The following is a 16,465-nucleotide window of genomic DNA, read 5'->3' on the forward strand; positions in this document are numbered from 1 at the left end:
ACTCAATGTATTCACTAACCTGGAAGCTCTCCAAACCTTGTTGTTAACAGGTTTTCATGGAGGCTTAATTAGGTGGGCATTATTGATTAAATCACTGGTGGGCTCAATCTCCAGTCTCTGTCTGCTCACTGTAGGTCAGGGAGCTGTAATGAAAGCTCCAAGCCTGTAGTCATAGCTAGGTCTTTCTGGTGACCAGCTCCCATCCTGAAGCTATCTATCTTCTCCTCCCCATGCCTCCAGCCTGAAGCCATCTCATTAACATACAATTCTTACTGCCTAGAAGATCTTAAGGATTTGGGGAAGTTCCCTGCCATGAACCGGCTGAAACTGGGAAAAAGAACACCTATTTATTTTTTAGTTATACCATATGTGTTCTTTCTTCCTGATATACCAAGTATCTTTTTTTTTTTTTAATCATTTCCTTCTTGTTTAGGAAGTTTCTTTAGCCATTCTTTTAGAGTGTGTCTGCTAGGGACAAATTACTGCAGTTTTTCTTCATTTGAGAATGTCTTGATCTTCCCTTCATTTCTGAAGGATATTTTTGCTGGGTGTAGGATTCTAGGTGGACAATTCTTCTCTTTCAGGACCTAATAAATACTGTGCCACTTCTTCTGGCCTCTATGGTTTCAGTTAAGAAATCCTTTTTTCTTTCTTTTCTTTTTTTTTCTTTTTTTAACTTACAGGTAAGGTATTTTCTGACTGCTTTCATGATTTTTTCTTTATCTTTCAGAGGTTTAATTATTATTCATTTTGGTATGAATTTCTCTGGGTTTATTCTGTTTGAGTTTTGTTTTGATTTTTGAATCTGTTAGGTCATATATCCCTTGCCAAATTGGAGAGGCTTTCAGCCATTATCTCTTAGAGTACTTTTTTCAGCCATGCTCTCTTTTTCCTTTCTTTCTGAGATTCTGTTAATAGAAATACTAGAACTTTTGTTAGAGTTCCACTTGTCACTGAGGTTTTGTACACTTTTTTCTCAGTTTATTTTCTCCCTCTTGATCAGATTAGTATATTTCTATCGTTCTGGTCTTTCAGTTCACTGACTTTCCTCTGTCCCTTTTATTCTGCTGTTGAATTTATCCATTTTGGTTTATTATATTTTTCAGTTCAAAAATTTCATTGAAATTTATTTTATATCTTCTCTTTCTTTGTTGAGGCTGTTTTTTCATTTGTTTTAAGCTTGTTTGTAATTGCTTATTGAAGCATTTTTATCATGGCTGTTTAAAAATCCTTAAGCAGGTAATTCTAATATCTCTAATATCTTCGTGTTGGCATCTATTGATTATGTTTTTTCCTTCAGTTTGAGATATTCCCGGTTCTTAGTGTGATGAGTCATTTTTCTATTGAAACTTATACATTTTCTTACAATGTTATGAGATTCTGGATCTTCCTTAAGCCTTCTGTTTCAGCTAGCCTTTTCTGACATGGCTTTGGCAGTGGAAGGATGACTGTTACCTTTTTGTGACAGGTAGAGGGAAGTCCAGGTTTTCTATTGAGCCCTGTTGACACCTGGGGTGGGGGGTGGGGCTTCTTTTTACTGGTGAGGGTGGAAGTTCCAATGGAGTCCACCTGGTCCATGGACACTGCAATGGAAGTGAAAGTTCTGACTCCCACTAGCCCTTTTCTGACACTTCTCCATTGGAATGAATAGGGGCACCTTACAACTACAAAGTAAGGGTGCAAGTCCAGTCTGCTCTGGTAGTCCATTGACACCACTGAGTGGAGTGCTCATTACCATCTGGCAAGAAGGAAAGTCCTGGCTTCCTTTTTGGCCTTCTCTGACATCACCCCGGTAGGGGTGTTGGTATACCCTGTTACTGTCTCATGAGGTTGGAAGTCTCAGCTACCTACCTGGCCTTTGCTGGTGAGGTTGGGAATGGAGCTACAGTATTTTCTATGATGTTTGCCTGGAGAGTGGTTATTGACTAAAGGTCTTTTGTCTTGCTAGGATGCTCTTTGCTTAGTCCTTTGGCTCAAAGGATCAGGCTTTATTTAATTAGGATTTTTTTTTTCCATTGGGTTGCCAGCTTCTTTAAGCCCAAGTCTGGGATCTAAGAGGCAAAAAGAAATCCTAAATGAACACATTGTCATGTCTTTCCTCAGATCCCAAAGTCCCTAGTTTGTCAGCCTTTGTCTTTCCTTCTTTCAGACTCTTTTTATGTTTGTTTTATATGTGATATCTAGGGGTTCTTGTGCTTAGAGGGAGAAATAAGGAAAAGTATGCCTACTCCATCTTCCTGGAAGTGAAAGTTGCCTTTTTCTTTTAAGGCTGACAGCGTTTCACTTTTTATATCAAATCACTATTCTGAGTATTCTATCCTATAATAATTTTTTTAAGTGTATTTATTTTGAGAGAGAGAATGTCAGCAGGGGAGAGGCAGAGACAGAGGGAGAGAGAATCTCAAGTAGGTTCCACACTGTCAGCGTGGAGCCCGATGTGGGGCTCAGATCCATGAACCATGAGATCGTGACCTGAGCTGAAATCATGAATCGAATGCTTAACTGACTGAGCCACCCAGGTGCCCCTATCCTAGAATTCTGATACCAGGGAGACAGAAACAAGGAGTCCACCCATCCTTGTTCACTTGGAGATTAATTTATACTAGATAGGGCTTTGTGCTGCAGTGAGAGAAACATGCTATTAGGCAATAGCCCTTGGTTTCTTTTTTTTTTATTTATTTAAAAAAAATTTTTTTTAATGTTTATTTATTTTTGAGATGGGAGCGACAGAGCATGAGAAGGGGAGGGACAGAGAGAGAGGGAGACACAGAATCAAAAGCAGGCTCCAGGTTCTGTGCTGTTAGTACAGAGCCTGATGCGGGGCTCGGACTCACAAACTGTGAGATCATGACCTGAGCTGAAGTCAGACGCTCAACCAACTGAGCCACCCAGGCACCCCAATAGCCCTTGGTTTCTTGTATTACCCTGTTCCTTCTTCTTCCACCTAGTTATTAGTCTTGCTAATCTCTTTGGGTAAGTCAGAGATTTGGCATTTAAATTTTTATCTTACTGCTTTGTCCACAGATTAGGATAAGTAATTCAAAGATAATAGATTACTAATACTCAAATTTTACTTTAGGGTTGGCGTTAGCTCAAGCGGTTATTTCGCATATGGTTATTACTTTAGAAAATACTTAAGAAATTTATAGTATTGTTTCTTTACATAGGTATTGAAGAAAAATTTAGGCCTTTTTATGTAGATCAATTAGAAGAAAATGTAGAAGAGGATGTGACAAGTTTAAAGGTAGGTAATGCTCAAAACATTAACCTATCAAAGCATATATATTATCAATCTTGAAATTCAAAGCAATATAACTTGTTACTAAGATTTGAAGTAGGCTAGCTTAGTAATCACATGAAACAAAATTAGCAATTTTATACAGATATCATCAAGTTGGCATACTGGACCCATTCCTCCATCGAAACTAATGAAATGAGAGAAATTATATATAGCAATATGAAAACAAAAGCACAGCATCACTGGAATAGAATGGAAAGTACCACAGGTGGATCAGTCATTCTGAGGAATTCTTGAAAGATAGAAAGCCAACAGAATTAAATTTGCTAAGACATACAACAGAAAAAAAAACCAAACACTACCCCTAAACATAATGCTGAAAAAGTATTGGAGGAGCGAGCCTTGTGTCAACGTACCGAAGAAACAGCACGGTCACCTGGGACATCAACGATGAGATCTTTACTTGGGAACCAGGTTGTTGCAGTTTCAAAAGTTGGCTCCTCCCCCTGATAACCTTGTGCTAAGCAAAGGAGCAGCATCCACTTCAACCTGAAGCAATGAATTTGGTGTCTGGGCTATGACAAGGATTGTTACCAACAAGTAACCAAGGGAAACAAAGACCTTCCCTACATACACACCCTCAGGAAATAAGCTGCTAGCATAAGTCTTACAGCAACATACTATAATCATGAAGGCAAGACTACAGTAAAGAAAATAGGCAGGCATAAGGAGGTTTTAAGATAAAGATAAATTAAGAGAGTCAATATCCAGTGTTCCCCCATTGAATGGTCTTAGCACCCTTTGTGAAAATCAATTGCTCATACAAAGGTTTATTTCTGGGCTGTTATGTTCCATTGGTCTATGCTTATCCTTAGGCTAATACCACATTTTTTTTTATTAAAAATTTTTTTTAATGTTTATTTTTGAGAGAGAGACAGCGTGAGCAGGGGAGGGGCAGAGAGAGAGAGAGGGAGACACAATCTGAAGCAGGTACCAGGCTCTGGGCTGTTAGCACAGAGCCCAATGCGGGGCTTCAACCCACGGACGGTGGGATCATGACCTGAGACGAAGTTGGATGCTTAACCAACTGAGCCACCCAGGTGTCTTGAATACCACATTGTTTTGATTTCTGTAGTCTTGTAGTGAGTTTTGAAATCAGGAAGTGTGAACCTTCCAAATTTGTTCTTTTTTTTAAAGATTTTATGGCTATTTGGGAAAAAAGATTATTTTTAAAAAATATTTATTCCTTGTAAGAGCTATATGAAATTTCTACCTTTTGAAAAGACTCATTTTTCTTATAATAATTTTCTGGAACTATTTTCTACTGTTCACTAAAGTGTGCATTTACGCTCTTAATTATAGAAAGAGTATCCAGACCAAAATTCATTTGTGAAGAGAATGCATTCTCTCCAGATTGACTGTATAGCAATACCTCCAAGCAGGTCAAATTCAGGTAACATACTATGATTGAAAGTACTTTATTCAGTCATTCATTCATTCACTCTATTTTCTAAAGTAACTATTCATGACCGTATAAGAAACAGAAGACGCTATAATATTTAACCCCTGCCATAAGGGAATTTATAATATATTTGGGAGGGAAAATACATATATTTGAAATAGTAAGCAACCTTGCGTTCACTAAAATCATAAAGCATCTTGAACATATATCTGATAGGGAGAAAGTGACATCAGGACAAAGAGAGGACATATGTGGAAGCATAGTCCTTGAGAAGGTCAGGGATAATGGATTCAGAGAACAAGCAGAGAGGTTGGTCTCAGATTCAAGGAGGGTACTTTTTTCCATTATAACAAAAGGGAAAACAGACAATAGGATATTGAAACCACTTAATTGCTATCTATTTTGGGGCAAGTTAACCTCTTGTAAACTTCATCCATCAAATCATGATAATAATTGCTCCTATTCTTACAGGGCTTTTAAAGAATAAAAGAATCCATGGAAAGTGCTTAGCACCAAGCCGTTACTATTCCTTTTGTCCAGCCCTGCCTCATACCAAGGAGACACCCACCTTCTCTGTTGCAATACAAGTCCCTTTCTTCCTTGGTCATTCCTGTGACAATCATATTTCTGTTGCTTGTTAAAATTTCTCTAGTGCTCTCTCACCACCAGGCAGGGGCTTCACTTTATTACCTATATAACTTGTAGGAAGAGGACCATCAAGTAAATGCTTTTTGATTTGTTCTCAAAGTTTTCAGTATGTTCTGAGGTACATATTTATGATGGTGCTCAGGTTTTATTTTACTTCTTATTGCTTTATGAAACTCTTTCCAATGTTTATCTTTTGTTCTCAGCCCCAGAACAGCCCAGTTCTCTGCACAGTTCACAAGGACTTGGGATGGGTCCTGTGGAGGAATCCTGGTTTGCTCCCTCCATAGAGTACCAGCAGGAGGAGAATGAGCTCAGCTTGCGGAGTAAACTCCAGGAGGAAGCCAACTACCATCTTTATGGCAGCCGCATGGACAGGCAGACAAAGCCACTCAGACAGAATATGGTTTATAATAGAGAGGAGGAAAGGAGACGAAGGGTCTCCCATGACCCGTTTGCACAGCAGAAACCCTATGAGAATGTTCAGAACCCAGGAGTAAAAGGCATTCCTTATTCCAGTGCAACCGGTCATGGTAATGCAGTACACCAACCAACAGGGCTAACGAGCCAACCTCAAGTACTATACTGGAACAATGGATTGTACAATCTGTATGGTTTGGGAGCAAGACCATTGGATCTGGGAACACCAAGTCCAAGAGTTTGGTATGGACCAAATCCAAGCCATATGCCAAGTGTGCATAAAACTCCGGTGCCTGAGACCAACCTACTGGGAAACACACCCACCATCCCATTCAGCTCTTTGCCATCAAGAGGTAAACCGTTTTTTCAGTTACAATCTAAACAATTAAAATTTCTGAAAATAAAGCAGCCATTAGCTCTGTTGTAGACTACCAGGTAACAAGGGTGAGTTGTTCGCAGTCTTCAGTTGCCAGATGCAGTTTGTAGCCATGGAATAGTCTCCATCAGACCACTTGACCTCAGTCTGGGTAGAATTCATTGCACCTGCCCACAGGTGTTGGGTTACAGGTCCTGATAACTGGTAGGCATCTTCTGCTCTAACGTTCATCACAGTGGTCCCATTATCCTAATCCCTGATGGAAGTGAAGGTCACTGCTTGTGTTCTTTTTCTTGCTTGCTGTTTTCTGAAGGTAAGAAGTCTTAGATATTTTTATTTCTTATCTTATATAGGCCAAAGACAACCATTTGTGGTGAAGACCATAGTGTTGGGCTACCATCACCACCATTTATCTCCACAACTCTTTTCATCTTCCCAAACTGAAACTCTGTACTCATCAGGCACTAACTCCCCATTCCCTCCCACCCAGCCTCTGGCACCCACCATTTACTTTCTTTCTCTATGAACTTAACCACTCTAGGTACTTCATATAAATGGAATCATACAGTATTTGTCCTTTTGTGACTGCCTTACTTCACTTAGCACAATGTCCTAAAGGTTCATCCATGTTGTAGCCTGTGACAGAACTTCCTTCCTTTTTAAGGCTGAATAATATTCCATTGTCTGTATATAACACATTTTGTTTATTTGTTCATCTGTTGACAGACACTTGAGTGGCTGCTATAAACATGAGTGTGCAAACATCTGTTTGAGGCCCTGCTTTCGATTCCTTTGGGTATACTCCCAGAAGTGAAATTGCTGGATCATAGAGTAATTCTGTTTTTAATTTTTGAAGAACCTCCATACTGTTTACCACAGTGGCTACACCATTTTATATTCCCACCAGCAGTACACCAGGGTTCCAGTTCATCCACATCCTTACAAACACTTGTTATTTTCTATTTTTTGTTTTTGTTAATGGTAGCCATTCTGATGGATGTGAGGTTGGTTCAGCTACATTTTAAAGAAGAAAATTTCAAAGAGTGGCATAGGATAAATAACTTATACATCTGGAGTAAAGCCCTGCCCTCTTACCATATTGTATCTATTTCTCTTGCTTGCTTTTTTTTTTTAATGTTTATTTATTTTTGAGAGAGGGAGAGAGAGAGAGAGAGAGAGCGCGTGCACCTGAGTGGGGGAGGGGCAGAGAGAGGGGTGGGGCAGAGGATCTGAAGTGGGCTCTGACTGTAGAGAGCCCAATGCAGGGCTCGAACTCATGAACTGTGAGATCACAATCAGAGCTGAAGTCGGACACTTAACCAACCAACCACTCAGGTGCCCCTCTCTTGCTTTCAATCTAGATATACTTACCTGTATATTCCTCTCTATTCAGATGAGTCTATAAAATGTAACATATACAACAGCGCTGGCATTCAGGTTGGAGACCATAATTATATGGAGATTGGGGGATTGAATTCAGCACTACTGGAAAGCACACACGTGAACTTGAAAGAAGAGCCAGCTTCTAAGTACCAAGATATCTTTGGTAAGATGCCCTTAAGGATCCATTGCCTAGCAACCTTGAACTTTCTTCCTTGTTTAGAAGGATCTAATGGAATCTGGAAATTTCTCTGATTATTCTCTCTGAAAATTGCCCCGTGTTTTCTCTGTAATTTCCATATAATTCCTTTGTGATTTATTTATATTTAATATGGGGATGATTACAATATCTAACTCATGGATTTGTTATGACAATTAAATGAGTCAATATGGATAAATAGCTTAGAACACTGCCTGGCACATAGTTAGGTCAAGTGTTAAATACATCATCATCAATATTACTACTCAGACCTAGGAGAGATAGCTCCTTCAGGTCTTCATCAAGAGGGATTCTGTAAAAGAAAGAAGACTATGCCTTCAATAGCACCTCTGTAATAAAAATAATAGGGCTTTCTCTTACAGCTTTCCACTATGCAGGCTCATAATATTAATCCCAAAACACAACCTGGGAAAAGGAGTCACAAGGCTAAAACAATGGGATTTAAGAACCTAGCTTAATGATTAACTCTAGGATTGGCAAAACTTTTCTATCAAGGGATAGATAGTAAATATTTTAGGCTTCACTGGTCCTGAGGTCTCTTTTGCAACTACTCAAGTGACACTGTAGTACAATAGCAGCCACAGATAATATGTACACGAACAGGTATGGCTGTGCTCTAATAATAGGAGGTTCCTAACTTTTGGGCTGACAGAGGTACCTTTGAGAATCTGATGAAACCCAGGATCCCTCTCCCAGAGAGGTATTGACAAAATTTGACAAATATCTTGGGAGGTTTTGGACTGCTGATGTCCAGGGATGATGACAGAAGCTGCATTGTGGGAAGCGGAGGAAAGAACGGGAGTTGAGGGGTAAAAAAATGAGATGTCTTTTCCCTTATGTTCAGCTTTTTGAGGTAGGGTGTGGATCAAGGAAAATGTGTGTGGTGGTTATTTTATATTTTAGCCTCCTTTTGTTATTTTTATGAAGGACAAGGGGAAAGAATGAGTAGAAAGAGGGGTTGTGGCTGTAGAAGAGAAGACAGACTTAGGGTAGAGGAGAAATGAGTCCCAAAATAGACCTTGAAAAGTAGATCCCTCATTCCTTAAAAGACCAGGGAAGTCACTGTAATTGAACGAATTCACACTTGATGGTCTGTCTCCTTAATAAGAGAAAAGTGAACTGTTGGGTGCAGGGGATTAGGAGTTGAATGACCTTAATTCTGCCAAATGTAAGTGGAAAATGACAAAAGGAACAAAAGTGGTGTTTTCCCTCATTACATCAGGAAGGTCTGATATTAATATGGCCGTTATAGCCTAGTAGCCAAGCAGGGGTTTCATTCCCAAAGCCATCAGCTGTGGCTCAGTGTTGCATGTGCTATGAGGAAGGGGTTCTCTATTGTATTCATATCAACACTCCAAATAGGCTTCCAGACATGGAAAGCATCACCCAATGAGTCAATAACTATATAATTTAGAAGTTATCTTTTTTTTTTTTACTGTCTCCTGGGACTCTTTCTACAGGTTTTTGAAGCTAGAATGTTCCAAATGGGTCAAAGCTTTATGTCTTCTTCTCTTTTCTGTTTGGCAGATAATATCACTAGTCTGACTGATAAACATCTGGACCCAGTCAGGGAAAATCTGGGAAGGCAATGGAAAAACTGTGCACGTAAGCTGGGCTTCACTGAATCTCAGATTGATGAAATTGACCATGACTATGAGCGAGATGGACTAAAAGAAAAGGTTTACCAGATGCTCCAAAAGTGGCTGATGAGAGAAGGCAGTAAGGGAGCCACAGTAGGAAAGCTGGCCTATGCACTCTACCAGTGTTCAAGAATAGACCTTCTGAATTATTTGATACACATCAGCCAGAGCTAATTCCAGAACAGGCTTTGGCAGCATAAGGTAATCTCACTTAGTAACACACTGAAAATGTGCTGCCTCAGAATGTTCAGAATTCTTTCCTTCCTGATAGAGGTTCTATGTCTGCATAAAATTCTCCTGCATCCCATAGCTGGAGCATGGGAAAGAAATCTACAGCAAACAACCCACTAACCAGGAAGATCTATTAATGGTCAAGCCCCCCCCCCACAAAAAAAAAAAAAAAGCCTAATTGGGTTTTGAAAGGGAGAGGGGAGGTATTTGAGGAAGATAATTTTGTTTCAGTATATTCCATAACCTTCAGTGATGCTATTCATTTCATTTCCTGGAGTTTTGTTTGAGAAGGAAAAGCAAATTCAGAGAAATGTAAACTAAGTCAACTTTCTTACCTTATGCTCTCTTCTCCATGTAGGCTCCAGTTATAACCAGAGTACAGTGAAATTGCAAGTTCTCTTCAAATAGTTTTTTTTTTTTATTAAAACTACAGTTCATTCCAAAGCTATAAGGTCTGTTAACTTCAGTATCAAATGTTGTATCAGTCACTACAGGCTTTAAAAATTACATGCAATCACCACTCCATAAATTAGCTGAATGGATTTTAAGGAGTAAGGAGAAAAAAAATAGAGAACAAAAATATCAGAATTTTCCATTTGTTGCAAGGAATTGCTACTAATTGTGGTTAACTACAAAAATTTTTGACTAAGTTTTTAAGTTCTTTCCTAGCATTCTGATACCTTATATATTTTCCCAACCTCTGCCCTGAAGAGGGAGCATGTATGCTCTGACTGGAGCTTTGGGGCTGATCACTGTTGAGCAGCTTCCTCAGTTTACCCCAGAATTCTGTAGAAATTTCTTCTTTTTGTGTGTGTGTGAACTGTGATGTCAAAAAAGGACTGCTTCAAAGCTTGGTCACTGTGCCTTTAGCTAGCATCATTCACAGTCCTCCTGAAACTCAGGAATGAGTGAAGGAACCAGAAGACCAGAAGACTGAAGCCAACCAGGCCATCCAGTATCACTGTATGCACTTTGATAAACAGAGAGGGTATGTCATTGTGCTTAGCCCTTCCAGGAGGGAGAGAAGGATGCAGCATGGTGACTCCGGCTGTCAGAACAGATTCTAGGAACTGGTGATTGATAACAGTATTGTGGTTCTGGTTCTAAATCCCCTCTGGCCCTAAATGATATACATACACACACACACACCCCTGAGGTGGGACTGTAAAACAGGATTTCTCAACTTCTGCGCTATTGGGATCTTGGGCCAGGTAATTGTTTCTTGTGGGGGCTGCCCTGTGCATTGGAGGATTTGGATGTTTGAAAGTGCCCTCTACCTGCTAGAAGCCAATAGTGCTGTTCTCCCCTACTCTATCTTCAGTTGTGACAAGACACTGCCACATACATGTTCCCTGGAAGTGCAAAACCGCCCCCGGTTGAGAAGAGCAGTGCCATAAAGTAATGAACCTCAGCCCCTTATCCACAGATATCCAGGCTCACTATTAGTTGCCACATAGCATTCGATCACATAGACCAAAAGGAAAATTGAACGGGGAAAGAGTCCCAGGCTTTGCTGGGGTGGGGGTGGGGGTGGGGGTGGATCATTGCTTTTCTAAATGTATCCCTTGTACCTCTGTCCTCTAACAGTATTTAAATTCTCTAAATTCCCAAGAGATTTAATGATCAATGTTTTAAGAGGCAAAAATGGAATGTATTTTTAATGGCCTTCTAAAAATAAAATTTTGTACCTCAAATATAAGTAATTGAAATGATGTGTTTGTAAACGAAACTGTTTGGGCTTCTCCACGTAGGTTGACATTTCCTGTATGAACTCTCCTTTTCACCCTCCCGCTATTAGCAGGCAAGAGGAAGTGATGGTATAAAGGGGAAGCTTCTGGACAGCGCTATTTGTCTCTCAGGATGAAAACTTGCTGCCTTGAGAGCCTGCAGCATTGCTGTCCTTCAAACATGATTCAGAAGTCCTTCCTCCAGCCCCCACTCTGTCAAAACTGGGCTGAAAAGAGCCAAATTTGTATCTAAGGAGTTTCAATACAAGAAAATCAATTGGGTAGAAAATCAGTTAAGTGAGATGACACAGACTACAAGATGAGAGAGAAGCCTATCCATACCTTTGTTCCAAAAAAGATATTCAGACCCTAAGGTTACTAGTGGTAAATAACACCTCCAGCTCTCTCAGCTTTGTGATATCAGTATATTTTCCACTTGTTGCTGTGGTTTCAGTATTTGTTTTGGCTCCATAAAATGAAATTAGGTCTTCAGGAATGGTTCTTTCTTTCTCAGAAAATGGTTTAAATAGTATTTTGATGTACATTTTAATGTGCACTACTTCTAAAAGTTTTTTTTAATAATAATATAAATAAAACTAGGTGTTTACTAAGATAAAGGGCTTAGCCAATTTCAGATAAAAGTGTTTTCCATCAGAAGTGGGCTGTGACAGGGCACCTGGGTGGCTCAGTCGGTTGAGCATCCGACTTTGACTCAGGTCATGATCTCACGGTCTGCCAGTTCCAGCCCTGCGTCGCACTCTGTGCTGACAGCTCAGAGCCTGGAGCCTGCTTTGGATTCTGTGTCTCACTCTCTGCCCCTCCCCTGTTTATGCTCTCTCTCTCTCTCTCTCTCTCAAAAATGAGTAAACATGAAAAAAAAAAGTGGGCTGTGACACTACAGTGGAAAACAAGCTCAAGCTGACTTTATGAATGGTAAAAATTTCCTTGCCACAATGTGCAAAAGTAGATGGTATTAATTCTAATTTCTCTCAATACAAGGGTAACCATGTCAATGAGATCAATTCTTTTTGTCACATCTGTTGTAGGATAAAAAATATCTACTAACCGCCAAAACTGAATTTAATACAAAATCATGGTTTAATTTTTAAATTTACTTTATTTAGCCCATTGGGTTTTAATTTTTTAGGAGGAGTAAGAAGTGAAATATTGATGGTTTTTGCCCATTGCAATCAGCCAGGGTTAATGTGCAGTTTCACTAAAAAGGACTAAAGTGAAACAAAACAAAACAAAACAGAACAAAATGAGGAGTAAGAAGTGAAATACTGATGGTTTTGCCCATTGCAATCAGCTAGGGTTAAAGTGCAATTTCACTGAAAAGGACTGAAGTGAAACAAAACAAAACAAAACAAAACACTAGGTATTTATATGTTCAAGATCTTAGAAGCATCTGAAAGTGTTTTTATATTTTATTTTTACTTTTTGTATTATTATTTTTAAAGTAATCCAACCTGGGTCTTGAACTCCTGACTCCTAGATCAAGAGACCAAGAGTCTCAGGCTCTACCCACTGAGCTAGCCAGGCACCCCCAAAGAAGCATCTGGTTACAAAGAAATCATTGAAGGCCTAATGCTGTTACAGTGAATTCCACAACACATAACAATCCAAATACAGGTTCTGAAACCAAGCAGGCTTAAATTCTCCTCTGTACTCTAGCTATGTACTCAAGGCCTGCTTCCTAACCTCTCTTAATCTCAGTTTCCTCATTTTATAAATAGGCCAATAAGGTTGATGTGAGGATTAAAATAATGCATCATAAGGTACCTGGCACAAAGTTACTCTTTAATCAAAACTGCACAGTAGTGTTATACATAAAGGACTAGTTCTCAAGTGTACACTTAAAAATAAATTGTAACCAATAACTTAAATCTACCATTTTTCACAGTGCTACCATTTTTGCTGATTTATCAGTGGGATAACGTATTAAAAATTGTACAGACAACTATTTTTAACTCTCATGATCTCTGATAAATCCCAGTCAACCTCTCAGGAAAAAGTAAGGAAACGTTGACCCACCAAAGATTTCTGAAAGTCAGATGATAACAGCTGAACTGTATTTCTCTTTCCTTCTATGCAGGAAATTGATGTAGTAGATTTATGTTGAAAGAAAATTTTTGCCCAAGAAACTCAAATGGGCCAGTGAGGATACTGCAGGTATCAGAACCCCCATGGCTGTAACATGTTACATAATGTCTCAAAGTTCATATTATGGCATGTGTCAGAATTTCCATCCTTTTTTTTTTTTTTAAATCTTTGAACGTTTATTTTTGAAAGGGGGAGGGGAGGGCAGAGAGGGAAGGAGACAAAATCTGAAGCAGGCTCCAGGTTCTGACGTGACAGCACAGAGCCCATGTGGGGCTGGAACTCACAAACCCTGAGATCGGGACCTGAGCCACAGTTGGTGGCTTACCCAACTGAGCCACCCAGGCGTCCCAACATCTTCTTTACAGAACAACATTCCATTACATGTATACACAGGTATAAACCTTCATCCCTCCATTGACATATGGGTTGCTTTCCAATTTTCCACTTTGGCTATTGTGAATAATGCTATGACCATAAATAGCTTTGAGACACATCAATTCTTTGGGGGTATATACCCACAGGTGGAATTGCTAGATCATATAATTGTACGTTTAATTTTTTTGAGCACCCGCCATGCTATTTTCCACCACCACTGCACTATTTTGTATTCCCACCAGCAGCGCACAGGGTTCCAATTTCTCCACATACTCACCAACACTATTTTTTTTTTTTTTACAATAGCCATACCAAGCAATGAGTATGAGGTAATATGAAGGAAAAAAAAATAATGCCATCATTCCTAGAAGCAAATGCATTTCACTCCACCGACTGCAGCCAGCCTTGAAGCCTCCTTCTCCGTCCACAGGTCCCTCCTCACCACCCACTCCCTGAGAAGGGCGGGATGGGGGAGGGGTGCAGCCTCGCCTCTCTGGAGGGACTGGTCACCGCGGCGGTGGGAGGGCAAAGCCGACTGGGACGTACCCCTCGTAAGCCAGAGCTGGCACCCCGAGAGCAGACGATCTGTGTTGCGGTACCACTGGGACTTCGAGCCCCGTTACTGACAAGGGTCACAAAGAGCCTGGCGGGCTACGGGTCCTAGCATCCCGGCGTGACAAGCCGAAGCGGGCGATAGGCTCTGGCCGGAAGTTCAGGAGCAGCGGGGTTTTGTCGGGGCAAGGCGGAGGGTGTTGAGGGCGGCCGCTAGACCTTGGCGCTTGCATGTTTCCTGGCGACGGGGCGTAGCGGGACGTAGTGGGGCGGGGCGCAGGCTTGTTCTCAGGCGGTGAGGGGCGGGGGGGTGGACGCGGGGCGGGAGGTGGAGCCGGCGCATGCGCGCTCCGGGGCTCCTCGGAACCTGTGACCATGGCTGAAGTGCTGGGCGGCCGTGCAGTGCGGCAGGTGCGGCTACTCCTGTCGGTGCTGAAGCCAGGGAACCACGTCCCGTATGCTGGGCCTGCAGCCGCATTCGGGTAATGATGCCCGCTTCCCTCCGGGGGCCCCTGCGGCCAGGGTTGCGTGCTGGGGGGCAGTGGGAGGGCAACCCGCCAGCCAGGAGGCGGGCGGGCAGGGCGGTGCGGGTTGCTGCCGTGGGCGCAGCCTCGCTGCCCTCTCGCCCTTTGCTCCAAGACCCGAGCCTGTCCCACGTGGGTGCGCGGGAGGCGGTGCAAGTAACCACTTCTGCTGCTCCTGGCCTTGGCACTGCAGCCGTGCGTCGGCTTCAGTTCTGTGACTCGAGAGCCCTAAAGGACTTGGGTGATGGAGTCCAAGCCCCTCATTGTGGAGACGAGAGACCCAGGGAGGTAACGTAATTTGCCCATAGTTACGGACACACTCATGACCGAAATTAGAATCTCAAACCCTTCATTCTTAGTTGGCTGCTCTGCCCTGTGTCTTCACACCCTCAGGGCTCCAGTGTCTCCTGCTTCTTATATCAAAAACCAGCCTGAGAATCTCCTTAACCTATGAGCTGTTGTAGTCAGGCCCAAGCCCCTGAGTCATCGTTGTCACCTTCTTGTACTCCTTCTTTTTTCTTTTTCTTTTTTCCCCCTTATTTTGAACTGTAATGTGCAAAAAAAGCACCTTGGGAACCTGGGAAAATTCACAATCCTTGGCCTGACTCTCAGAGCTTATGGTGTAGGTGGAGAAAGCCAAGAATCTGTCTTTTTCTTTTCTGACCCTCCCTATCCCTCATGCATATTTCGAGATAAAACAACAAAAACAGCTAGATTAATCTCTGACCTACCGTCTTTTTTTTTTTTAATGTTTATTTATTTATTTTATTTATTTATTTTAAGGGAGAGAGGGAATCCCAAGCAGGCTCCACGCTCAGTGCAGAGCCCCACTTGGGGCTGGACCCCACAACCATGAGATCATGACCTGAGCCAAAACCAAGAGCCCCAGGCTTAACGAACTGAGCTATCCAGGCGCCCTCCCCCTTTTTTAAATGTCTGACCTGTCTTAAAAATGGGTGCTCTTGGCCCCAAGAGATACTAAGCAGAAAATGTAGTTAGAGCAGCATGAAACTTGCTTTACTTTATTCTCTCTACCTGTACACAAATGTACACAGGATATGTATGCAATTAACTGCTGATGGATCAGTTCCATTTATAGGAAAAGTCAAATGCTAGATAGGTACCTGGCATTCAGAATTTGAGTTGATCTGGGGTGCCTGGGTGGTTCAGACGGTTAAGCAACTGACTTAGGCTCAGGTTATGATCTCATGGTTTGTGAGTTCGAGCCCCACATTGGGCTCTGTGCTGACAGCTCAGAGCCTGGAGCCTGCTTCGGATTCTGTGTTTCCCTCTTTCTCTGACCCTCCCCCATTCTCTGTCTCTCTCTGTCTCAAAAATAAATAAACATTAAAAAAAAATAAAAATTAAAAAAATTAAAAAATAAAAGAAAAAGGAAGCACCTGTCAGGGTTCTGCCCCAGTCATTGAGTGATAGTCTCTCCTAGGATTGTCCTAGGCAGTTTATATATATATTTTAAATGTTTGATTTATTTTTTTGAGAGAGTGCAAGCAGGCGAGGGGCAGAGAGGATCCAGAGTGGGCTCTGCATTGACAGCAGCGAGCCTGATGTGGG

The 16,465-nt window shown here is 41.4% G+C and overlaps 2 protein-coding genes across 5 annotated transcripts in view; both read left to right on the forward strand.

Annotated features, from left to right (window-relative positions):
• The window catches only part of RIPK1 (receptor interacting serine/threonine kinase 1), a 40,910-nt gene extending 29,604 nt beyond the window's left edge, over positions 1-11,306 (forward strand). For all 4 annotated transcript variants that reach the window (XM_047103157.1, XM_047103155.1, XM_047103154.1 and 1 more), the window contains exons 7-11: positions 3,168-3,244; positions 4,601-4,691; positions 5,552-6,118; positions 7,535-7,687; positions 9,269-11,306. In XM_047103157.1, the coding sequence (XP_046959113.1) occupies positions 3,168-3,244; positions 4,601-4,691; positions 5,552-6,118; positions 7,535-7,687; positions 9,269-9,555 (1,175 nt within the window). In that variant the 3' untranslated portion in view covers positions 9,556-11,306. The remainder of the gene's footprint in view (positions 1-3,167; positions 3,245-4,600; positions 4,692-5,551; positions 6,119-7,534; positions 7,688-9,268) is intronic.
• Positions 11,307-14,744: 3,438 nt separating this feature from the next.
• Positions 14,745-16,465, forward strand: part of BPHL (biphenyl hydrolase like) — a 31,800-nt gene continuing 30,079 nt past the window's right edge. The window contains exon 1 of the mRNA XM_047102909.1: positions 14,745-14,851. Coding sequence (XP_046958865.1) covers positions 14,745-14,851 — 107 coding nt within the window. The remainder of the gene's footprint in view (positions 14,852-16,465) is intronic.

This window comes from Lynx rufus, unplaced genomic scaffold (assembly GCF_022079265.1).
Source record: "Lynx rufus isolate CCGP_SWC_20201006 ecotype Redwood Valley unplaced genomic scaffold, mLynRuf1.p SCAF_6, whole genome shotgun sequence".
Taxonomy (NCBI): Eukaryota; Metazoa; Chordata; class Mammalia; order Carnivora; family Felidae; genus Lynx; species Lynx rufus.